Below are 26,382 nucleotides of genomic sequence, written 5' to 3' on the forward strand. Positions count from 1 at the left end.
ATTAACACCGGAATTAAAACCCTCTAATAAGTAAAAACTGTCATATTTCTCATTGTTAAAGTAATATGTTTAGTTTATACTAATTTATTTTAGCTCGATTGTGATCACAGCTTCAAGCTTATTTGAACCACTCTCGAATCCGACTCCTAAAAAAAAGCCGGTACTGGTGTCTTATGAGAAGGTATGGTCGAGCCCTATAGTTTGAGCGACAGATACCTTCTTCACTAGACTACCGCTCCCATTAACACAATTAGATGCCACATTTCTTGAAAATTACATGGAAGTATGTATAAGGCTAGAAGTTCTTGGACAAATTCAATAACAGAGTATCTTGCTCAGGTAACGCCAGAGTTGTATCCCTTGGAATAGTCAATATTTCACATTGTTGATAGATTTGCCAGGTAACGCCAGAGTTGCAGCCCTTGAATTAGTCAAAATTGCCGATACATTAGATGCCACATTTCTTTAGCAATTTTTATGAACATGTATAGAGTGGAAATGGCTACACAATCTTTGACAAGTTCCAGAAAGTGCAAAATAACACCATTGCATACTCACATTTTTAGCAGGAACATTGCCCGAGCAGTCTTTATGAAACTTGCATAGCGTAGATATAACCACAAGGTCTCGGTCAAGTTCGATAATGGAGGCAAATTAACTGATAACTTCAGAATTATAGTTCTTGAATAAGTCGAATTGGCCGTATTGTATATTGTTATATTGCCCAAAGATGAAGAAACTTTGGGTAATAGGTGTGAATTTTCTAGTAATATATAGTAATTCCCCTTTAATTGCCTTATTTCAACATTGTTAACACAGGTCATGCCATTTCTCTTCCCTTTTTTTTTTTTTTTTTTATCTCTGACACATTTCATGAAACTTCTAACGTAGAATGCATATTACCAAAGGATCTAAGACAAATTTAGTAATGGGCAAAATTGTCACATTTTTATACTCTTAACATATATTCATGAATTTTTCACAAAATGTACATTTCCTTATTTCGTACAATTATGGACAAGATTGTCAATGAAATTTTACTTACTTTTGACAAAATCGCCACGTTTGAAACTGATAGCATAAACGAGACCCCATTTCTTGATCAATACAAAGAATATAGATATGGCGAAAGATGACATATAGATTCTATAATAACACCAAAATTGTTGCCCTTGAAAATGTTTGACTGAAGTTTATACATATTATAACATAGTTTGGATTAAAATTTTGATCTTCAAATGTGACTTTGACCTTTAAGCTAGGTCTGGGTATTTCGCTTTACAGATTGTCTCAGTATGGGGAACATTTGTATCAAGTGATATTAAAATCGCTTGATAGATGACAGATCCATACAGGGAAAAAAACCTACTGACAGTGACCTTGACCTTGGAGTTATGGATATGGGTGTTTTTTTCAAGACATGTTGTCTCATTATGGGTAACATTTTTGCCAGGTAATATTTAATCGCTGAAAGGATGACAGAGTTATGGACCGGACAGGAAAAAATCCTATTGAACTTTGTCCTCTGTGCCCTTGATTTTTGAGATAGGAGTCGTCACTCATCATCGTATATGGAACAGTTGTGCTAAGTAATATTAAAATCCCTTTATGGATTATTGAGTTACAGGCCGGACAGGGGAAAAAAACCCTCTTAACCTTTTACCTCCAAGTGTCACCTTGATCTTCGAGCTAGGGATCCCGGTTTTGCGCAGGACACGTTGGACAGATAGACGGACGGGGGACTAATAAGTACATTGTATCTGTTTATGACAATATGATTAATATGCTTTCGGAATATTCTTTAATGTGCAAAGATGCACCCTGTCATTATCAACATGACATATCTAAAACGTCAAAGGTCGATACTGTAAGCAAGATTTGTGTTTCGTTTAGAATCGAAAAGCATATTTGAGCCGCGCCACGGGACAACCAACATAGTGCGTTTGCGACCAGCATGGATCCAGACCAGCCTGCGCATCCGCGCAGTTTGGTCAGGATCCATGCTGTTCGCTTTCAAAGCCTATTGCAATTAGAGAAACTGTTAGCGAACAGCATGGATCCTGACCAAACTGTGCGGATGCGCAGGTTGGTCTGGATCCATGCTGGTGGCAAACGCACTATGTTGGTTTTCTCATGGCGCGGCTCAATTATTTTGTTTTTCGTTTAGAACCGAAAAGCGTATTTTATAAATCAGTGAGTGTTTGTGTGCATGCCATATATGTTTATAAAATATATCATAGTAACGTAATTTATGGTAACGTAATTTACTACTTACTTGTATCTTTATTATTTAGATTGCTATTTTTTTTATTTTGACTTTGTTATATTTTGATACAGTATGTTCGTATGGAACTCTTCAACTAAGTAGCAACATGGGATATGTAGTTTGCAAACACAGGTGAATTAAAAAAAATAGTATGTGTTCATATTTTACATTTTTACTGTGTGTGTATACTTTTATACTTTTAAAGTACAGACGTTATGTTTGCATAGTAAAATTAATGTAGTTTAAGTCGCAGACACCGGATCTTTGACAAAAAGGAAACCACACCAAAATGCAATATATATATATATATATTTTAATCGGAGAACATTTCGATATTGTATGTGATCAAGATATCCACTACACATTCATTTACAGAACGTATGTTAGGTAGCAGTTGGTAGTTTCCAGCCACAGATTCGAATTGGCCAGGGTCAAAATCTGTCATTAGAGATAAAACCTTGAAGTGAAGGCTGTTTTGATGTTTGAAATATTTGTTGATGTGAGTTTGTGATTAACAAGTTTAAGAATGGTATGTTGCAGAAATTCTGGCAGATGCGAATGCAAGCTTGATGGCATCATTTTCATATAACTGCTTGAAATGCATATCACAACGTTACTGTGCTTCCTGGGTATATACCACTATCAGCATTGAGCGTCTCGTGAACTGTCAAATGTCATATAGGCCTCACACAGTTGAAAATAGTGAAAAAAGTAATCGGTTGACAGGTATTTTTGTCCAGCTCTGCAAGTAATACTTGAAACTGAGTACAGAATGCAAGTGGCCATTTGGCTCTATCATTTCCCCTTACATTTTAAGGCCAGTTGGAGATATGGCTAATTTGGGCTGAAATGTCATGTATTTTCGCGGGCTGAAATTATCTTTCAGGTGGCTTGTGGATTTAAAAATCTATGCTTTGTATGAAGTTTACTATGTATTTTATTTCTTCTTCAAGTAAGATGTAAACCGGTATCTTTTTATTTTCAGGTCTGCATCTCGTAAGATATCGGAAGCCGTCTGACTTGGCCACATCGCTCGGAAGTCCGAAGTACTAGAAAAAACCGCCATCTGCTACCTTAATTAGTAAAGAATGTTTCTCATTGCAGAGTTGGTGCAGCCGTTCTGCGCAGGCGCGGAATTATTATCCATTGGAGCGCACGGCAAAATTACACATTTTTTTGCATGTCCGCACGCATTTAGTGTATCAAATGCATAATATACTGACTAGAGGTTAGGGTTAGTATCACCATGGTTACAAAATATATACATTTAAGATATTTTCTTTCAAATTTAGTTAATCCGGTATATACCGGAGTCTGTAATATATCACAGGTGCACCAACTCTGTATTTAGTCACAGCCATTAGTAAAAGGACTTAAGGTACGTAGATGAGCCAGATTTTGGACAATGATTTTATTCATTCTTGTGTATATTCTGTTATATAATTAATAACAAAAAAAGAAGAAAAAAGATTTAACGAATAAATAATTAAAAAACAAAAAATAAGAGAAAAACACATAGGTTTGCTAGAGAAACGAATATGAATTTATTTGAACTGTCATATCATTCCTGTTGCATTTAAGATTAACAGACAGAACGTCAAATAATCTCAAATAATATACTACAGAAAATGTAAAACAGATAAGTGTTTCAATCGCACTATGCAATCGGGATTTTATTCTAGGGTCAAACCATTTTCATCGTTGTCAGTACATCTGTTGTCAGTACAATGATTCCGATACACCTATTATCAGTACGTCTGTTAATACGTCTGTAATCAACACATCTGTTGTCAGAAGTCTGTTGCTAGAACGGCTGTTATCAATACATCTGTTTCCATTACATCTGTTGTCAGTAGTCTGTGGTCAGCACGCCTGTTATCAGTGCATCTGTTCTTCTGTACGTCTATTGTCAGTACGCTTCTTGTCAGTAGTCTGATGTCAGTAACCTGTTTTCATTAAGTATGTTGTAACTAGTCTGATGTCATGAAAAAAGTTGTCAGTAGGCATGTTTTCATTACATCTTTTTTTAGCATGGCTACTGTTGGTACTTCTGTTATCAGAACACTTGTCAGTAAGTCTGTTGTCAGTGCATTTGTCAGTACGTCTGTTTTCAGAATGCTTGTCTTCAGTACGTCTGTTTTCAGAATGCTTGTTGCCACTACGCCTGGTGTCAGTACGTTTGTTGTCAGTATGTTTGTTTCCAGAATGCTTGTTGTCAGTACGTCTGTTTTCAGAATGCTTGTTGCCAGTACGCCTGGTGTCAGTACGTTTGTTGTCAGTATGTTTGTTTCCAGAATGCTTGTTGTCAGTACGTCTGTTTTCAGAATGCTTGTTGCCAGTACGCCTGGTGTCAGTACGTTTGTTGTCAGTACGTTTGTTTTCAGAATGTTTGTTGTCACTACGCCTGGTATCAGTACGTTTGTTGTCAGTACGTCAGTTGTCAGTGCCCTAGTCAGACCATCTGTTGCTGTGCGTCTGATTTCAGTAAGTATGTTGTCAGTACGGCTAATTTCATGCACACATCATGTTAATAATTTTAGGTACGAAAACGATGGGAGGATTTGCTTCACCAAAGACAATGATATATGTTCCGGAGCGTCCAGACAACGACTACACTATTTCCTAAACCAGTATGAAAATGAAAATCAAAGCCTGCGTAGAGGTTATAGTGAAGTATCTGTGACCATTTAGACCGCCTCTGACATTGTCCTTGAAGACAGAAGTACTGATACTGTTCTCCAAATGTCGCAATTTCGTCAGAAGAAAGAGCATGTAATATTCAATAACCTTTTAACCACTGTCACTGGCCGAAGATGCGTGCATAATGCGGATAACAAAATCTGGCCGAGTAGGAAGCGAATATCTGTGACACGTTTGACATAATGATATTGACAATAACAGACACTGCGATGTTGCTGTTCTTCTGCAAAGTTAAAGTAAAGGAAGCTGTATAACGTGAATCGCACGAATAATAATTAAATACTGATGTCGACAAAAATATGACCCAATAAACTGGTTTTATGAGGCCCTCTTGACCCCTATTGACTTTGACTTTGACTACTCAACGACAGATTCTGCACAACATATACTCAGTTCCAAAAGAAAGTGTGCACTTTTTAAGTTTAAATATTTCAGAAAACTCCCCGACGTTTTTGTTTCATTTTTTCACACACTAACTCTCAGGTATAACTCAAAATCTAAAATGCACACCAATTTGTTTACGAACTGATTTAAACTTTGGTACCAAACATTATAAGTTTTCATGAAAATTACCGAGAAAACATAATTGAAAACTAAGTGCACACTTTCTTTTGGAACTGAGTGTACACAACTGTACTGTGGGAAGTATTTGTGACTAGTTAAAGTAAAATCAGAATAAGAGAATACAATGATATGACCCAGGCAGGACAGCATACTGTTTCAAGATTCTTTTGACCCCTCCTGACATTCACCTTAAGGATAGGCCGACGGATGAAACATGCATTTCATACAATAATAAGATGAGAAGATGTGATTGTAACAAGGATAGATAAAATCATAGACAAGAATATGTGAACTTGTACGGAGACAGATCTGCAAATTATTTTTATTCGCGTAGGACGAATTTTCGCGTATTTCGCGCATGGACCGATGCGCGAATTTAAGACCGCGCTATTATTATTTTTTTATTTTATTTTTTCATTTCTAAAATTGAAAATGCGCGAATTAAAGCCCGCGCGAAACAGTCCTTTTCCACGTTTGCGCGAAATTTCATGCCAGCGAATTTAAATGATTTCACAGTAATTGCTTTTGGGTTTCCGTCAAAAGGGTAGAGCTGTTTGTGGAATTTTATCCTTGTGCAATGCCTTTAGACAAAACAGGTCCACCCTCTTTAGTAAATAGCGCAGGCCATACTATAAACTCGATTATTTTGAATTTTCCTCCTTTTTTGTAATGCTTGTAAATTTTGTTGTCAAATAAGCCGTCTTCATCACCAGGCAACAAATAGATTGGTGGACATTGAACGACCATCCACCAAGACAATTCCACACATTTCTTTGTGTACGCCGATAAAGCTGATTTGCTGGCTCTCTTTAAACTGTACTTATCTAAGATTTTGTCCAGGTAATTGAACACAAATATCTGCAATAATAAAAAAAGACAAATTTAAATTTTGATGTCATTGGTTCTTTCTATTCACTGTAAAGTCCTTACCATGAACATCTTAGTAATAGGATTTTAATCAGTTCCCTTGGGTTATGCCCATGACATATTTCAAGTACCAGAGAGACTCCATCAATTTGTTCTGAATTATTAATCAAACAAAGACAATGTCTGAATTATTTTCGAAATTTAAGTTGAACATTTTCAATTTTGTAAAGAAACGTATGATACATTATATGAGCCGCACCACGAGAAAACCAACATAGTGCGTTTGCGCATCCGCGCAGTCTGGTCAGGATCCATGCTGTTCGCTTTCAAAGCCTATTGTAATTAGAGAAACCGTCAGCGAACAGCATGGACCCTGACCAGACTGCGCGGATGCCGGTCAAGTCAAAACTTTTTTTCAGAGGTCCGAAGAACCGAGGGCCAACATTTTTTACCATTAACCGGTAAGCCATTCAATAAGTGCTTTTAAACACCACTTTAGAAATATTTTTTAAGGTTTAATTTTTAGTTGTTTCTTTTTTGTCTCATTTGTCCAGTAAATATGCATTGAATATGAACTGGTCTTATAGCACAGATTATGTACCGGCGATTTATGTAAGAAGTCTTAATATTGTTAAGAAATTTGACGTTAAACACACTCAAATGTTAATTAAGTGTTTTGTCAATGTTGAGACGCCAACAGATGCTGTAACTGAACTTATTACCTAGTTAGATTAAAAGATAAATGCAAAGGTATCTTAAGATTACACTGAGAACCACTCATGTAAATTATGAAAGAACTATACATAGGATTCATCGACGCTAGAAATACATACATTTTGAACACGAAATATAGAAACATCAGCCATATGTTTTCTATATTCGAAGATAAATTCCTTATATTCTGAATCCACCAACTTGAAATCTTGGGCCTGGAAATAGTAAAATTTCAAATACAGTACATGGAAAATTGACGAAATACAATGAATTCAAATGTATTACGTTAAATTGTGCCATAAATGTACTGGACTAATATATATGAACGCTCTATTAAGTCTGACATTTAAACCGACTTTAAAATGTCTTGATTTATATTCTCTACATTTTTATATTTTGACACACAACTTTGCGTGCATATCTGAAGATAACAATTTCAATAATGTCTGCATGATTATCGCAGTACAAATGAATGCGGCAACTTGGAATTTTAGATTAAAGTCTTTAAAGCTACTGGACAGGAGCCCTCGTTGTCCATAATGAATGTTTTTTCGGTCGGTCTTCGGATGAAGTGCAAGGAAACAATAAGCAAGGTACATTCATCTTTTAGTTTCCCTGTGGCCATGATGAAGTGTGTGCAAGGAAAAAATAGGAAAGGTACATACACTCTTTAGTTCTCCTGTACTCATGATGATGTTTCTTTTGAAGGAAAGATTAAGCAAGGTATATTCATCGTGTTTGCAAGGAAATAACAAGAAACTTTAAGGTATATTCACCCTTTAGTTCTTCTGTACTTATGGTGAAGTGTTTACAAGGAAACAAAGAGAGGTCCACACACCTTTAAGTTCTCCTGTACTCATAATGAGGTTTTTGCAAGGAAAAAATAAGCAAGGTACATTCCCATAGGTCCCTTTGGTTCTCCTGTACTCATGCTGAATGTTTGCAAGGAAAAACTAAGAGAGGTACACACACCCGTTAGTTCTCCTGTACTCATGCTGAAGTGTTTGCAAGGAAAAAGTAAGAGAGGTACACACACCCGTTAGTTCTCCTGTACTTATGATGAAGTGTATGCAAAGAAAAAGTAAGAGAGGTACACACACCCGTTAGTTCTCCTGTACTCATGCTGAAGTGTTTGCAAGGAAAAAGTAAGAGAGGTACACACACCCGTTAGTTCTCCTGTACTCATGCTGAAGTGTTTGCAAGGAAAAAGTAAGAGAGGTACACGCATCCCGTTAGTTCTCCTGTACTTATGTGAAGTGTATGCAAGGAAAAGTAAGAGAGGTACACACACCGTTAGTTCTCCTGTACTTATGATGAAGTGTATGCAAGGAAAAAGTAAGAGAGGTACACACACCCGTTAGTTCTCCTGTACTTATGATGAAGTGTATGCAAGGATAAAGTAAGAGAGGTACACACACCCGTTAGTTCTCCTGTACTTATGATGAAGTGTATGCAAGGATAAAGTAAGAGAGGTACACACACCCGTTAGTTCTCCTGTACTTATGATGAAGTGTATGCAAGGATAAAGTAAGAGAGGTACAAACACCCGTTAGTTCTCCTGTACTTATGATGAAGTGTATGCAAGGAAAAAGTAAGAGAGGTACACACACCCGTTAGTTCTCCTGTACTTATGATGAAGTGTATGCAAGCATAAAGTAAGAGAGGTACATACACCCGTTATTTCTCCTGTACTTATGATGAAGTGTATGCAAGGAAAAAGTAAGAGAGGTACATACACCCGTTAGTTCTCCTGTACTTATGATGAAGTGTATGCAAGGAAAAGTAAGAGAGGTACATACACCCGTTAGTTCTCCTGTACTTATGATGAAGTGTATGCAAGGAAAAGTAAAGAGGTACATACACCCGTTAGTTCTCCTGTACTTTGATGAAGTGTATGCAAGGAAAAGTAAGAGAGTACACACCCCGTTAGTTCTCCTGTACTTATGCTGAAGTGTTTTGCAAGGATAAAGTAAGAGAGGTACACACCCGTTAGTTCTCCTGTACTTATGATGAAGTGTATGCAAGGAAAAAGTAAGAGAGGTACATACACCCGTTAGTTCTCCTGTACTTATGATGAAGTGTATGCAAGGAAAAAGTAAGAGAGGTACATACACCCGTTATTCTCCTGTCACTATGCTGAAGTGTATGCAAGGAAAAGTAAGGAGGTACACAACCCGTTAGTTCTCCTGTACTTATGATGAAGTGTATGAAAGGAAAAAGTAAGAGAGGTACAACACCCGTTAGTTCTCCTGTACTTATGATGAAGTGTATGCAAGGAAAAAGTAAGAGAGGTACATACACCCGTTAGTTCTCCTGTACTCATGCTGAAGTGTTTGCAAGGAAAAAGTAAGAGAGGTACACACACCCGTTAGTTCTCCTGTACTTATGATGAAGTGTATGCAAGGATAAAGTAAGAGAGGTACACACACCCGTTAGTTCTCCTGTACTTATGATGAAGTGTATGCAAGGAAAAAGTAAGAGAGGTACACACACCCGTTAGTTCTCCTGTACTTATGATGAAGTGTATGCAAGGAAAAGGTAAAAGAGGTACATACACCCGTTAGTTCTCCTGTACTTATGATGAAGTGTATGCAAGGAAAAAGTAAAAGAGGTACACACCCCCGTTAGTTCTCCTGTACTTATGATGAAGTGTATGCAAGGAAAAAGTAAAAGAGGTACACACCCCCGTTAGTTCTCCTGTACTTATGATGAAGTGTATGCAAGGAAAAAGTAAAAGAGGTACATACACCCGTTAGTGCTCCTGTACTTATGATGAAGTGTATGCAAGGAAAAAGTGAAAGAGGTACATACACCCGTTAGTTCTCCTGTACTTATGATGAAGCGTTTGCAAGGATAAAGTAAGAGAGGTATATACACCCGTTAGTTCTCCTGTACTTATGCTAAAGTGTTTGCAAGGAAAAAGTAAGAGAGGTACACACACCCGTTAGTTCTCCTGTACTTATGATGAAGTGTATGCAAGGATAAAGTAAGAGAGTTACACATACCCGTTATTTCTCCTGTACTTATGATGAAGTGTATGCAAGGAAAAAGTAAGAGAGGTACATACACCCGTTATTTCTCCTGTACTTATGATGAAGTGTATGCAAGGAAAAAGTAAGAGAGGTTAAAAACCCCCGTTAGTTCTCCTGTACTTATGATGAAGTATATGCAAGGATAAAGTAAGAGAGGTACACGCACCCGTTAGTTCTCCTGTACTTATGCTGAAGTGTTTGCAAGGATAAAGTAAGAGAGGTACATACACCCGTTAGTTCTCCTGTACTTATGATGAAGTGTATGCAAGGATAAAGTAAGAGAGGTACACACACCCGTTAGTTCTCCTGTACTTATGATGAAGTGTTTGCAAGGATAAAGTAAGAGAGGTACACACACCCGTTAGTTCTCCTGTACTTATGATGAAGTGTTGCAAGGATAAAGTAAGAGAGGTACATACACCCGTTAGTTCTCCTGTACTTATGATGAAGTGTATGCAAGAAAAAAGTAAGAGAGGTACACACACCTGTTAGTTCTCCTGTACTTATGATGAAGTATATGCAAGGATAAAGTAAGAGAGTTACACATACCCGTTATTTCTCCTGTACTTATGATGAAGTGTATGCAAGGAAAAAGTAAGAGAGGTACACACCCCCGTTAGTTCTCCTGTACTTATGATGAAGTGTATGCAAGGATAAAGTAAGAGAGGTACACACACCCGTTAGTTCTCCTGTACTTATGCTGAAGTGTTTGCAAGGATAAAGTAAGAGAGGTACACACACCCGTTAGTTCTCCTGTACTTATGATGAAGTGTTTGCAAGGATAAAGTAAGAGAGGTACATACACCCGTTAGTTCTCCTGTACTTATGATGAAGTGTATGCAAGGATAAAGTAAGAGAGGTACATACACCCGTTATTTCTCCTGCACTCATGCTGAAGTGTATGCAAGGATAAAGTAAGAGAGGTACACATACCCGTTAGTTCTCCTGTACTTATGATGAAGTGTATGGAGGAAAAAGTAAGAGAGGTACATACACCCGTTAGTTCTCCTGTACTTATGATGAAGTGTATGCAAGGATAAAGTAAGAGAGGTACACACACCCGTTAGTTCTCCTGTACTTATGATGAAGTGTTTGCAAGGATAAAGTAAGAGAGGTACACACACCCGTTAGTTCTCCTGTACTTATGATGAAGTGTATGCAAGGATAAAGTAAGAGAGGTACACACACCCGTTAGTTCTCCTGTACTTATGATGAAGTGTATGCAAGGATAAAGTAAGAGAGGTACACACACCCGTTAGTTCTCCTGTACTTATGATGAAGTGTATGCAAGGATAAAAGTAAGAGAGGTACACACACCGTTAGTTCTCCTGTACTTATGATGAAGTGTATGCAAGGATAAAGTAAGAGAGGTACTACACCCGTTAGTTCTCCTGTACTTATGATGAAGTTATGCAAGGAAAAGTAAAGAGGTACAACACCCGTTAGTTCTCCTGTACTTATGATGAAGTGTATGCAAGGAAAAGTAGAGAGGTACACACACCCGTTAGTTCTTCAGTACTGATGATGAAGTGTATGCAAGGAAAAAGTAAGAGAGGTACACACACCCGTTAGTTCTCCTGTACTTATGATGAAGTGTATGCAAGGAAAAAGTAAGAGAGGTACACGCACCCGTTAGTTCTCCTGTACTTATGATGAAGTGTATGCAAGGAAAAAGTAAAGGTACACACACCCGTTAGTTCTCCTGTACTTATGTGAAGTATTGCAAGGAAAAGTAAAGAGGTACACACACCCGTTAGTTGTCCTGTACTTATGATGAAGTGTATGCAAAGGAAAAAGTAAGAGAGGTACATACACCCGTTAGTTCTCCTGTACTTATGATGAAGTGTATGCAAGGAAAAAGTGAAAGAGGTACACACACCCGTTAGTTCTCCTGTACTTATAATGAAGTGTATGCAAGGAAAAAGTGAAAGAGGTACACACACCCGTTATTTCTCCTGTACTTATGATGAAGTGTTTGCAAGATAAAGTAAGAGGTATTACACCAGTTAGTTCTCCTGTACTTATGATGAAGTGTATGCAAGGAAAAAGTGAAAGAGGTACACACACCAGTTAGTTCTTCTGTACTTATGATGAAGTGTTTGCAAAGAAAAAATAAAAGAGGTATACACATCCTTTAGCTCTCCTGTACTTATGATGAAGTATTTGCAAGGTATCAATAGAAAGGTACATACGCCCTTTAGTTCCCCCGTGGTCATGATGCAAACACATGCCTGTTCCATCAGTGTAACCTGTTTTGTTGATTCCTCTGTACAAAATGAGTACGTTTTCTAGAATGTTGTAAAATTAAACAGACTTATTTTGTATATATAAATTCAGTCTTTGTATACTGAAAATTGTATAAGCGTGTACACTATTTTTTTTACACTTTTGTTAAATTCTGTCTTTCTAAAATAAAGTTTAAGTACAAAATATAGAATTATTATGTGTGCCAAAAGAATGCAATGCAGCGCAACCTTTTACTTTTAGATGAGTACATGTATATTTATTGACATTGAAATTAGAGTTGTATGTATTTTCCAAACATATTTTCATCTAATTATAATCCTGTTCTTGTTAACACCTTCTACGAGTAAATTTATCAAGTGTGTTTTTTTTATTAAAAAGTCAAAAATACTTTTTTCTTGATGACAAATTCTAAATAACTAGGGTAAACTTAATAGCGACACAGCTTTTGTTGGGTATAACATAACATAATATTTAAACGGTTACCTCCCTTGGACCATTAGCAAGCAGACAGTAGCGATGTTGGTTTTGGAAATTATTAAACAGTGTTAACTGTTGATTTGTTAAACGATTTCTGAGAGAACAGGCTTGCTTCAGCAGAAAATAAAGTTAAACATAGATCTAGTGATCAATTCTGCTCCTAATACAATGTATACACAATGTTAAAGATCATAGCGTTCATTGCCTATTTTCTAATAGTTTAAACTCACATTCCCACGTTTAAAGTATACATCTAAATATGTAATTTATTTTCGTGGACATCTGTTGCTACTTCAAGTAAGAATTTACAAGTATTACTTTGGGAATAAACGGTACATTTGTCTTACCAAAACTATTTCTCTCAAACACTTTATTATATCCCTGTCCTTCATTGGACTTTGCTTTCCTGCTTGCAACTTCTTTATTTCTTTAAATGCATCCTGCCACTCACATTCATATACTTCGTTAAAAGCTTCGGCAATTTTTTCTGCTATAGTGTCTGAATGATCAGGTTCATCGGGGCTCTCAGCTTTCATTTTTTGACTGAAATAAAATAATTAACAATTTTCAACATTGTGAACGCTCGTACTCCACAAGGTTTAAAGTCAGAAATTGTAATAAAATGAAAAACGAGAGTGCTTCAATTTTTTCTTGAACCTTTTGTATTCATGATTATAAATGCGGTAAGTACAAAGTGCAGAAATAGCATTTAGTACTTAGGTCATTGATGAAGACAAGCTTTGCAGCTAATGTACCTGTCATTTATGTAAGAAATATCTTGACCAGTTGTCCCTATCTCCAGAACACCACTAAGTAAAGACTGTCTTGTGCTTATTGTATCAGCCTCGTCGCTTGTTTTACTGCCAGCAAGCACACGCTGTCTTACTGACTGCTGTCTCTTTGACTGCCTTGTGCACAATACATCACTTTCTTTGACTGGCTTTTGGGAAACTTTCTGATTTTCTTGTTTAATGCTGGGTAATACAATATTTTCAGTTCTACTTGTCACATATCCATTTTCGTTTGAGTTTTTCTTCATACTATTTTCATCAACAGTCTCTGAACCACTAGCCCTGCTTTTAGAGAATAATCTTTGCTTCATTGATAATTTCTTATTAGAATCTGTCCTTTCCGTTTCCTTTGTTGCAGTTTTCGATGTTTTACTTTTTCTTTTCTTAGAGTGGTGCTGATGAATTTGAGCCTTAGCTCTCAGTTGAAGATCTTGTAGCCGATCATGTTGTTCTTTCTCTTCCTGAAAAGACAGATGACTTAAAAGTAACCTTAAGAAGGGAGGTTGTTATTCTAGATATCCGGTGGGAGCATTTAAGCTATTTTTTTCTCCATTTTTTGATATGTGTTGCTCTGTAATGCTTATTTGATGATTGCCTCAAACGGTTTGTACGAATCTGTCACCAGAATTTGTCACCAGAACATAATTATAGTCCCGTTGAGTGTTTTATTCAAATTGCTTAAATATTACATTTCATTAAAAGCCATTATTAGTATATCCAGAATAAAATGTAGTAAATTTAGACATGCCAAACCTACCGTCCAGTAGGGTAGAATGATATACTGGTATTGTAGTCTAGCTCCATCAAGATTTCGTTTAGCCTGTCGCCAGTTTTGTTGATGGGCATCATTCAACACGGCTTCTATGGTAAACAGATTCCTTTTCTCATCAGACGTTAGCCTGCAATTTTTGTGGTAAAATAGGATACTGTATAACTGTTCACAGCGTATGAAACGGGGAACATGGGATTTTGGACAGGTATGGCAAATTTATTTAGTTTGGTCAGGATTGGGAGATGACTGAGCTTGAAAACGCCTTAGCATCAAATACTGTAATGTTGAGGCAAGATGACTAACTAATAAGGTGAAGAAAAACAAGACCACTGTAAAGCAGTACATTAAAATTACTTTAAGTGAACCGTTATTTAAATCAGCGTTATCGTGGAAATAGGTTCATTTACATATGGTAGCGCTTTGTTATTTAAAGGAGCACTATTCAGCTGAATACGCTGTCTGCACGTTTACTTGTATTTAAAGTTTACCTTTATAATGACAAATTTCGCTTAATTTTATTTTGAATTTAATAGATCTAATATGAAAATGTATAGCCTAATAGAGTAATCGATAAGGTATAGTAAAATTAGAACTGTTGTGATTTGAAAAAAAAAAATGAAAAGGCAATGATGACATACACAATAAAAGCAACTAAAATTATCTTAAAAATTATCTGAATATACATAAAATATGTAAGTTTCAACGGCAAAACATAGCAGAATAACGGAAGTAGCTCACCTTTGAATCATTTTAATGTACTCTCTGCTGACAAGGTCCATTATTTTAGGAATCATCATGAATTTATCGGTAACTAAGTAATAGAAAAATGTTTCTATGCTCCACTGCAATTCATCCATTTGATGATGCATAATGAAATTTAAATAGCGCAATAAAACAAAATGTGTACTTCAGGTGTAATCAGATAAAAAAACAAACAAACACACAGTCTTTTAAGTTATGATGTTGTAATTACACACGAGTAACACATTTACACACATATACGACGGACATGATCAAAGCTATCAATTTCACTTTGTATTTAAATACCATTGTTTTTTTCCATATTATTTATTTAACCTTACTATCGATTGGTAGAGCTCTATAGAAGCGTTAACTTCTTTTGTCTTGGCAAATTGTCGCATATCACGTTTCATTCAAGTATGCAATTTGAAAAATGAAGAACTGAGAAAAGGTGATAGAAAAAAGCTAACTGAAAAAAGCAGTTACATCCCTTTGGCCGTGTCCTGATACGAATAGTTTATAAACACCGTATACATCAGTTAAAAATCTATACCCTTTATTGTAACATGAAAGCTGTATTAGCTACTAGTACACAGATTTGGTAAAAGTCTTCATTCATACAGAGTTTGATATAAAATAATATGTGTCATTGAATTTATAGAAAAAAGGTAAAACAAAATTGAAATTGCTATAATTTCAAAAGCGCCACAAACGGTTAACAACTTCCTTAACTCTGCTATCTGTGTTTCACTTTCAAACTAAATCAAATTTTGTCAGGACTTAAATAACATAAATCGAATTTGTATCGTTGATCATGTATTTCAAAATTGAATAAATAACTTTGTGTCTAATTAGCCGAATACAAACAACAGTCTTATTGTCAGTGTTTTTATTATTTTGAAGCGTTTTGGAGATAGTGATGTTTTAAGATAAAAACAACGGCAATATAATGCACAATTTTATTTAGACTAAAACAAATGAAAGCACTGGCTATATATTTTTAGAATATTTTCATACATTCAAAATTACCTAAATCAGGACAACTAATTTTAGTTCTTTTTCTTACTAACCAATCTATTACATTTACTTTTTATTTTCTTATCGATGTTTTAAGTATACTGTAGAAAGGAAAATCTCGTGAAAAGAAGAATAAGTGTCGGACAGCGGTCTAAACTGTGTAGTCAGATTAATGTCCAAGCACTTGAATTGCCAGAATACGTGTTTCAACTCTTCTTCGTTGCTGACGTCGAACTGATAACGATTGGTCGATCTTGTACATACATTAATCAATATCCCTCCGCGATGTTAGAAGCGCATACGTCAACATTTACTTCTTCTTTTTCTATCGATGTTTTAGCATACTGTGCAAAAGGAGGATCTCGGGGAATGAAGCATCACTGTCGAGTTTTCGAAACTATGTCTAAGGGAAACGCGCCACTGTTCTTTCAGTTTTCATTTTATGTTGTTTCTTTTATTTTTCAAACTCTCAGTTTTAGTTTTCTGTCAAAATGTGAATGTTAACTTTTAAACATGTGCAAGTTAACAATAAGTAGAACCCATTATGGGTAATATATAATTGTATGCGTGTTTTGAATAACAGTTTGAATGCAGAGCGTCTGTTTGAAATGCATTAAAGCTGAAACGCCCACGATAAGTGAAGAAAGTGCTAAAAGGAATACATATTGCCGAAATAAGGAAAGCAGAAAATGATATTCACGGAGGTCAAAGGTTGAGCAATGAATAAACATTTACCAATCTGGTTTTCATCACTTAATCTGTTCACATGAGATGTTTACATTCATTCTGTTCTTACACAAGACACTCCTTTTTTAATGAAATTTGGCATAGCCTTTCTCCAAGAGTTTGCCATTTTCAAAAAGCCGAACAGCGGGCCAAACTATGTAGTCAAATTGATGCCCATGCTCTTGAAATTGCCGGAATACGTATCTCAACTCTTCTTCGTTGCTGATGTCAAATTGAAAAACCATTGGTGGGTCTTGTACACACATGAACCAAGATATCTCAACGCACTTAGCAGCATATATGTCAACATTTTCTTCGTCGACGGGCAAATTCTTATAAATTATGTCATGCTTTTTTAACAGCACTCTCATATGCTTTTCAAAAAAGTTCTGAAAAGAAAATCATAGTCTGTATTGATTTGTTCTTAGAGGCAAATAAAAAAAAAAAACAATTCCATTTATACAATCCAATTTTACTTCCATCGAGTCAGCCAAGTGGGATAATCATGGACATTTACTAACCCATGCATCAACTTTATCACTTATTAGTTATTACACCGGAAAATCATATTGCAGCACAAAATAGAAACTCATGGTCCTTATTTTATCTCTATATATCATTGACAATAGGCTGCTAGTTAAAGAACTAGAGAACATTTTTACTTCTGAAAAAAAAAATTAGAGTCACATTCAACTGTAAACAAATGCTAATTTTTAATAGTCAATGAAATAATTACTGAATACATCAGTGAAGATCAAGTTACCTGTTTTAAGTATTTCAGAGAGAGACTGGCATACTGTCTCCTATAATCTTCTAGTACTCTTTTATCAGGAAATTCAGAATTCACATGCTGAAAAAATATATACCGTTTAACATTTTTAAACTTACAGTCAAATCTCCTTTTTACTTTTGATGAGGTAGTACAAAAATCAAGTCATCAAATCGTAGAAGTTTTTAAAATTGTAGTGTAGTTTATAAATGTGCTTACATTTGATCCACTTACAATCTTCAGAGCTTCTCGTTGCATAAGAACCAGTTGTGAGTCTGCGATTGGCTTACATACTCTTTCATATGATACCTTGAAATGAACAGAATGGCTATTTCAATTATTTCCTTCAACGACGTATAACGCTTTATGGACTTTTATTCGCTAAAGTTTTCAAAAGTTTGTTTAATGTAATTTTTGAGCGGTCTTTTAAGTCTCTAAACGGATAACATAAAACTGATAGGAAAGCCTGTAATTACAGCAAGTTGTTGGTTACTTAAAGGAATTAAATGCCGCCTTGCCTGACATTAATTTTTGAACTAAGCTGAATGTAATGAGAAACTGTAGCCAAATGTATGAACTACTCCTTGCTTGAGGGTACTTTATACATAATTAAAAATATACAAATATTTAAAGATTTAAGTGAATAGAATTTTGATATGTAATTTACAAGTTTTTTCGCCTTGTTGCTTACTGAAGAGAATAACATATCGAATTTATCCTTTGTCCTTTCCTTGAAAGCTAATAACTAACAAAAGCTTAACTAACATACATATAAAAACTAGTGCAGAGTTTTTGAAATAAAAATATATATAGCCGCTTCGTACACATGTACATAGAAATAACAACATCGTGTTTAACCCGTATCATGCTGGACACGATTGATTCTGCCTTTGCGACCAGTGTAGATCTTGATCCGTGCAGTCTGATCACGATCTGCACTGTTCGCCGTTCAGTCAGTATATTCTTGGTAAGCACCCCTGGTACTGTCCAAATTGAAATGTGGACAAGTTCATTATATAAATTTAGCAGGGTAAGAGTTAAAAATGAAGAAAACTACTTTTAGAATGTCCCGCAGAAAACGAAGTGTGTCTCCTTTATCGTTAGCAAGACGACAATGCTCAAAAGCAGCTCTCCAGTCTGTTTTATAAACACTAGCTAACTCCTCAACAATTTCTTTTGAACTGCAAAATTCACGCAGTGTTGATACTTTATCGTTTAATCTGCAATAGTCATATTTGTAAATATTAATTTTACCTGAAATAAACAATATTAAAGATGTTGTGGTTTTAAATGAGGTGAATAATGGTGCACAATGGTACACAATGCTGTTGAAGATGCTGTTCGTTGTCTATGTATCATGTAACTTCTTTGAGGCTCAGATCCATTATTTATTTATTTCAGTGTTATGAAATACATTGTTTACTTGGATTTATAAACACAAATGGTATGAGTAATATTATGACTTGAAGAAACATTTGCGTGTGGTGAGTTACAGACTACAACAATTTTATGATATATTCAACATTAAAGGAAGCCCTTACAACTGCTCTCCTGTTTTGACAGTACTATCATTTGGTTTTCTGTAACTATATGACATTAAAATAATTACGAGAAATTATTCAGTTTGTTCTACAGGCTCTTACAATGTACTACGGTCAGTATAGGTAGACATATTGTCTGCTGATGTTCTAGTATGTTTAGATTTGTCTCTGACGTCATTTGGCTTGTCTTGACCAGCGTCTTTGCGTTCCTGTTGCGCCAACAACACCACGCCTATCTGCTGCGGCTGGTGAAAATTTATCTTGGGAATGTTCGAGTCTGCTTTTTTTTCTTGATTGTTCTTGAACTAAACATAAAAAAGAAATAAAAAATGTAAATAAATATGGCATTTATGTCTCTTTTGTTGTTTTGCATAAAGTCATACCATCTATTAGATCATACGTTGATATTTTAGTTATTAATGAAGGTGTGCATCAAAATTGTTTGAAGGTGGACTCCTGGGTAGAATGTCCAGCTGGACAGCTCCGTTATAACAGCTATGAGCGTTTATTGATGTATCAGTCTTAAGTGTAAAGAAATGTTCAAATTCACATAAACCAAGCCTTACTTCATATGTGGAAATTATGCAGTCCTTACTAATTACGGTTAATGTAGGATATTTGCAAAAAATGCTTACCAAGAAGGGCTTTATAACAGTTGCTGGTACCAGTTTCCGCAGTTTGTTGTATTGCGATTCTGCCTCTATCCCCAGTCGCTTTGTATAGTACCAACTTTTGGATTGTATCGAATCTCCAGCAGCTTCGAGAAATTTTGTAATTTTACTGTCATCAACATAAAGTTCTTGTTTTAATGGTTTAACGTACTTCCAAACATACTCCCACTCACTTGAAGCTACATAAACTAAGTCGGCACTAACTAAATAATATCTTTCGGTAAATATATACAGAAAAATCATATCTAGTACTGTTTTATCCCCCATTTCATATAAATATTCTCACATTAAACGTTAATTGTAAATGAAAGTCAATTTCCAAAAATCAATTGCTGGGATCGATATTACAGCACAGCATGTTAACATTTAGTGTGTGTAGAAATAAGATCGAGTGACAAACCTCCAAAACAAGTGAATGATATCTCCCGACAAGCTTCACTTACGTTGGGACTATTTTAAAGCTGTCACTCCCCCAATAAAAGGTTACGGTATTTTTTGCGCTTAACACAATATAGCAGACGGGTCCCACTTCTTTGTTTTAATAAGGATTTACTAAAATATAGGAAAAGATACTTTAAGAAGTATTAATACGGTCGACCAAGAACGTTTATTTTTTATCAAACTGTAAAATTCTTATTTGCTTAGAAAATTAAACACCATAAATCGGTAAGCCTTATGCAAAAACACAACCTCTTAAAAGTAGTTAAATACCTATAAACACTAGTCGAATCTTTAACTATATGATATGTATATAATGCTCATCTGCTCGATATTTCATGCGGGAAAATTAATGTTATGCTTCGTCTATTCTGTGTTTCTTTTTAAAACACCAGAGAGTAAATATTGAACATAATTTAATTTGAAGTTAAAAAGCTTTGAAATGCAGGCAAATGTCCATATATTTCTCAATAATAGTTTATATTTACATTTTTTTAACCGGAAGTGTGTAGTTATGAGCGTATGTTATTTTCATAAAAAAGAAAATCTTGTGTCAAAGGAAATGTAACTCTTCATGCACATATAGAGCAGAAACCCCATAATATATTGTGTATTTTCTATTTGAATGTATTTCATTTTACATTCAACAGTGTTCTGGATTGCTAAATAATTATCCATTATATGAGCCGTGCCATGAGAAAACCAACATAGTGGGTTTGCGACCAGCATGGATCCAGACAGCCTGCGCATCCGCGCAGTCTGGTCAGGATCCATGCTGTTCGCTTTCAAAGCCTATTGCAGTTAGAGAAACTGTTAGCGAACAGCATGGATCCAGACCAGACTGCGCGGATGCGCAGGCTGGTCTGGATCCATGCTGATCGCAAAGCCACTATGTTGGTTTTCCCATGGCACGGCTCATATATTGTTCACTAAAAATATAAAACATTTAGAACAGTCTGATAACCTTCAAATATGCTGTAATATAATGCAAATATTCAAGGTCTGACCGGGACTCGTACCCAGAACCTCTCATACCTAAGGCAGACACTTTACAATTTTGCTATAACAGCAGCATCTATAGCTATAGACTACATTACGTGAGCTCGAACAATTTTGTGATAGTAACATCATGTTTGGTGTACCCCAGATTATCGGTGTATTGACTTTGTTAGCTAACGGCAATTTTCGTGTAAAAACAAAAGTTCCAATTTTGTCACCATTTTTAAGGAGTTAAAACTGCCCATATTTCTCAAACGTGTTTGTTTAGAGTATGAATTTACTAACTGGCAATACCAATGAAATATAACTTACACCGAATCTTTTATATTTGCCCTTCTAGCAGCAGGCGACAGGAAAGACAGTGGGTTTGGCCAAATTTAATCAATAATTTTACAAGTTCGAGAGGATTTTAATCGGTAGGAAATTACAGTTACAAACTAAATACATTTCTGCATCTCACGAAGTTATAAGCATTTGCTTTCAATCAGTATTATTATGACTAAGATCGACTGTCATTCATTCATTCCAATTATGTTTACAAAAGTCAAAGTACACGAAGAACTCTTGTACGGTCTCTACATCGTTCTAATTCACTCAATAGATGGTTGGTGGATCAATATATGGAAATTTGTAAAATTTATATACAAACAATATTTAAATAAACAGGAAATTATAGAAGTTATCATCAAAAAGTATTTCTATTTAAAAAAAGATAACCGTAGCCAGTATAAATTCAGGCATTTTCAGCGTTAAAATAATTATCTCGCCATATCAACTCCAATTTTTGTTGTAAAAATTGTGAAATACGCTGGTCCTATTTATCGCTAACGAATAATTGAAATGATATTGTAGAAAACGGGTCTAAAACTCATATAACAATGCTTCGGTATGTATCTAATAAATCAAACAGTAACTGAGGGACATGATTTATTGTCTGTCACAAATCAAGAAATACGTTTTGCCAATAATTGAATGCTAACATATTATCTTGCAGTTCAACTGAGCAATGTGGTTTTATAAATAATGCTCTTTATACATGTACAGTTATATTACTAAAGAAATGTACCAAATGTTTCCTTATTTTATGTATCATAGCTATTAAACCAACAAGTTCAATGTCAGTAAATTTAACCCAGACTGTTCAAATGTATATGTAAGAGATATATCATGCATTGCAGGTTTTAAAATAATATTCTATCATTCAACTGAACTATCCTCATGGTATATATAAGGGTTACATCAGAACAGCTACGCCTTTGCTAATGATCGGTCCGTCCTTGTAAAGTCTTAGCGGTGGCCATACAATATACTGCAATCTCCTTCCTTTCTGATCAGGTTTGAAAGAAGTAACTGCCTGATTAAGCTCTTCCACCCGTTTAGGTTCAAAGTTAAAGCCGAGTACCAAAGACGGATCGTGGATACAAGCAAACCATGTAACTTCTACACATTTCGATACAAATTTAAGCAAATTTTTGCTCGGAACCGGATCTCCGGGTATTGAATACTTCTGTTGCAACAATGGTAAATGTGTTTTAAAGAAGTTCTGAAATATAATAATTAATGTGTTTTAATCATATCAAAACATGTAAGTGAAGCATTCAGATGTCAATAATTCGAGGACTTATCCCATGATCAGAACCTTTTATTACCAGAATAGTATCAGCAGCATGGTATTTTTGGGGACCAGATGAGAGATAATTATAATCAATATAAGGCAGGAGTGAAACTTGCACTGACATTGATATCACCAACAAACCATGTAACTATTTTAGCTTGCTAACAACAATACTATTACAATATCCAGGTGTCAGTCATTTTGTCCCAATCAAATGTCTTCTTACCCGATTAGAAACATACAAGTTTCGCACGTTACGTGGCTTGACCAGTAGAAATACCGGAAATCTATAACATGCAAGATAACAGGTTTCACTGGATGTGTTTGAACTTTTGAAACTTGTCATGAAAAGCAGTATATGACGTAAGAATTGTATCATATAATAATGGTTGAAATAAGTCGCATCACTGTTATAACGATTGTAATTAGTATAAGTTCTAAAAACGCAACAATAATGATACCTGTTTAAGGTATGGTAAAGACAAGGTAGAGTTCATACGTCTATATTCTTTTAGAATTTCAACATCTCCTTGCATATTTGCCTTGTCTGTAGGAGATTTCTGAAAGTAGAATATTCAAGCCATAAAACAACAGAATTACTTCGACATTCAAAAATGAGACAATCTAAAGATCAATGTCTCTAAGAATATTAAAAACCTATTGAATGATAAAGACATTTTAAAGGAAAACAGATCTAAATACATGCGATAGTTTGTTCTGCGAGATTGTCACAGTTAGGAATCGAACTCGCGGCCTCTCTTTTCATTTTGTACTTAACCTACTGAGCCAGCCGTGCGGACGTCGGAATATAAAGCGTAATAGTATAGGCAGACAGTATATCATACCTCTCCACGAACAAGTTCCATCGCTTCTTTCATCATCAATTCAATCTGACTGTTTGCATTCTCCACACTTGTATCATACGACAACTGTAAAGATGAAAATTAACGTGTTCACTCTATTGGAATATAATCGATTACTATTAAGTTAACCCTTACCCTGCTAAATTTATATAATGAACTTGTTCGTCTTTCAATTGAACAGTACCATTTACTGTTGAAATGGGTGCATACTAAAAAGATACTGACTGAATGGCGAACAGTGCAGAGTATGAACAGACTTCACGGATGTTCAGGCTGATCATGATCTACACAGGTCGCAAAGGCAGAATCAATCGTGTCCAGCATGATAAGGGTTAAGAAGGTAACAACTAGCGGTCTAAAGTTTAGTTTGAATTCATTAGGAATTGCATGTTGGAGAAAATACACACATGTTGAATTACATAAAGCTAGTATACTTTTCGTTATTTCAAGAACTAACTTTTATCACTTACTTTTAGAATTTCCTTAAGAAATTCAATCGAATGTCTCTCACTATTCTCTTTCCTGACGCTGCTGAATATCTTATTCCAGTCATTTGTATAGACTGACTGATATACCTTCGAAATTTCGGTAGGTCCACTATTTTTCGACAGAGACGTAATTTGTTCCCTGAAAACAACACCGAATACATGTACTTTTGACATTAACTACAACATGTAATCACTGAGTAAATAGCAAATGAATGTTTTGGGTTTGAAATTTGTTAAAAGCTTGTTTAAAAATGTTGCTGTAAGTTTTGTTAACTATGATGTTATAAAACGTTGTATGAATAAGTCAATACATGAAATCAATACAGCAAATTTTCGAATATTTATTTCTAGGATGGCCGAAATCTAAACAGAATTTACCCAAGTTAGTTTTAATGAATAAATTCGAAATTTAAAATTTAAGAATTGTATTCGACTACCATCCGAGTTCTTCAGATTGCTCTGTTTTATAAAAGGTATATTCAGGTATCTAAGAAGAAATTAAGAGAAAATAACCCTGTTACGGAACAGGTAACTCTGTACTCACATATATTCAGTTTGGCTAGCGTCCGGAGTTCCAGTATCCTCAGAAATATCCCCAGCGCTAACAGTCTCCGATTTGACCGGCAATTCACTCGAAATATTCGATCTACACACCATTGGCGATCTTTGAGAGTCTCTTGCTGTCGGAGTGGGTGCTTCATTGTCTGGTCCTTGCTCTTCAGTTATATGAGGGCCCTGAATATTATTCAGATCTGATAGGTCATTGGTCTCGTTTAGTTCCTGCTGTTTGCTGAATGAATTAGTTTTGTAGACACGCTGAGCCGCAAGCATCTTTTCTTCCTCAGACACTGATTTAGGCCCACCTTTCGGGTTTCTATTTTCCATTTTAGTTTGAGGACTCTGAAATTTATTGACAAATGTTATATTAAAAAATATCACGGACCGTTCCGTTATTTATAAATTCAAAATCTTTAGACTTTATCAATAACAGTAATAATGTTTAAATCCTTGTTATGGAAGGATAAATACCATGCAAACAACAACCTTTTTCGTGAATTAGTTTATAATATTTCAGAATTTGTTTCTTTGTTTTACTTTGACATATAACAGATAACATTTAATATTGAATAGATATCGTTTGATGATGAGGTGAACGTCAAAATTCATGGCCCTTGGTCAGGTCTATAGACATGGATATTCACCGATCGATATTATCATACAATAAGTTTATTTTATTTTATTTTGTTACTACACTTAAGACTCAGCAGTTTGATTAATATCTCAGTTACATTTATCGAAATTCGACGAGGCTGCTTTTTATCAGAAAGCAGTTATAACTGGCTGGTGTTTGACATATCTACTAGTATACATATTTAGTAAAGCAAATGAGTTTACCTTGAAGAATAATTGCTCGTTCAAATTTGTTTACAGGACTATAACAGAACAGAACAGTATATTTATTTTGACTTAAGCATATACGGCTTATTATTCAATACACGAAAACATAATACATATTGCGTTGAATATCACTTTCTATGGATCTCTTTGTGACCATTTATCGACTAGTAAAATAAGCAGAGTTTACAATTCATAAAATAGATAGAGATATAAACTCTCACCTTGACATAGCCTGCAAGTTCGCTGTATTTCTTCAAGTACTCATATTCTGTTTTTGCAATGAGGTACAAGTCGTTTAAGTCCTTAGGTATTTCACGACCCGTTTTATGCTTTAGTTCTATTAATCTATCAAGAAACCTCACAATAATCTGTTTATCTATGCTTTTGTTTTGGTGTTTCCTGCTGCAAACAGCACTCCATTTTCCCCACTCGACATCAAGTTCTGTTTTAGACGCATGTAAAAGTTTCAGGCTGATCTCGCAGTATATGTACAATTATTTTTCTATGAAGTATGAAGAAAGTTAAAAAGACCTGGGGGGTCATTCTGTGTTCATTGAAATTTCTACTTTATATTAACATGTCATTTTTTGAGATTCTAAGTTCTGAATAAATTATTTGACCTTTGCATCTTCATTATTTGGTCTTGCAGAAGTATATGTTACTCTATGAAAAAATATTGAATCATT

The 26,382-nt window shown here is 35.2% G+C and overlaps 3 protein-coding genes across 3 annotated transcripts; all 3 read right to left on the minus strand.

The window, feature by feature from the left end:
• Positions 1-3,251: 3,251 nt before the first annotated feature.
• On the minus strand, positions 3,252-15,975 carry LOC123558379 (uncharacterized). Its single transcript, XM_053543433.1, has 7 exons — positions 15,169-15,975; positions 14,416-14,557; positions 13,623-14,119; positions 13,215-13,410; positions 12,336-12,431; positions 7,231-7,326; positions 3,252-6,388 (listed from the first exon to the last, which is right to left on the minus strand). Exons 1-7 carry the CDS (start codon positions 15,297-15,299, stop codon positions 6,095-6,097), a joined length of 1,452 nt encoding a protein of 483 aa, XP_053399408.1. The 5' UTR covers positions 15,300-15,975; the 3' UTR covers positions 3,252-6,094.
• A 141-nt stretch (positions 15,976-16,116) lies between these two features.
• On the minus strand, positions 16,117-20,386 carry LOC123557139 (uncharacterized). Its single transcript, XM_045348423.2, has 6 exons — positions 19,860-20,386; positions 19,327-19,529; positions 18,741-18,903; positions 17,903-17,992; positions 17,678-17,764; positions 16,117-17,303 (listed from the first exon to the last, which is right to left on the minus strand). The coding sequence occupies exons 1-6, from the start codon at positions 20,160-20,162 to the stop codon at positions 17,001-17,003; spliced, it is 1,149 nt and encodes a 382-aa protein (XP_045204358.1). The 5' UTR covers positions 20,163-20,386; the 3' UTR covers positions 16,117-17,000.
• Positions 20,387-22,246: 1,860 nt separating this feature from the next.
• Positions 22,247-26,168, minus strand: LOC123558969 (uncharacterized). Its single transcript, XM_045350794.2, has 6 exons — positions 25,918-26,168; positions 24,843-25,198; positions 24,281-24,437; positions 23,793-23,876; positions 23,409-23,507; positions 22,247-22,875 (listed from the first exon to the last, which is right to left on the minus strand). Exons 2-6 carry the CDS (start codon positions 25,181-25,183, stop codon positions 22,567-22,569), a joined length of 990 nt encoding a protein of 329 aa, XP_045206729.2. The 5' UTR covers positions 25,184-25,198; positions 25,918-26,168; the 3' UTR covers positions 22,247-22,566.
• Between the last annotated feature and the right edge of the window lie 214 nt (positions 26,169-26,382).

This window comes from Mercenaria mercenaria, chromosome 5 (genome assembly GCF_021730395.1).
Source record: "Mercenaria mercenaria strain notata chromosome 5, MADL_Memer_1, whole genome shotgun sequence".
Taxonomy (NCBI): Eukaryota; Metazoa; Mollusca; class Bivalvia; order Venerida; family Veneridae; genus Mercenaria; species Mercenaria mercenaria.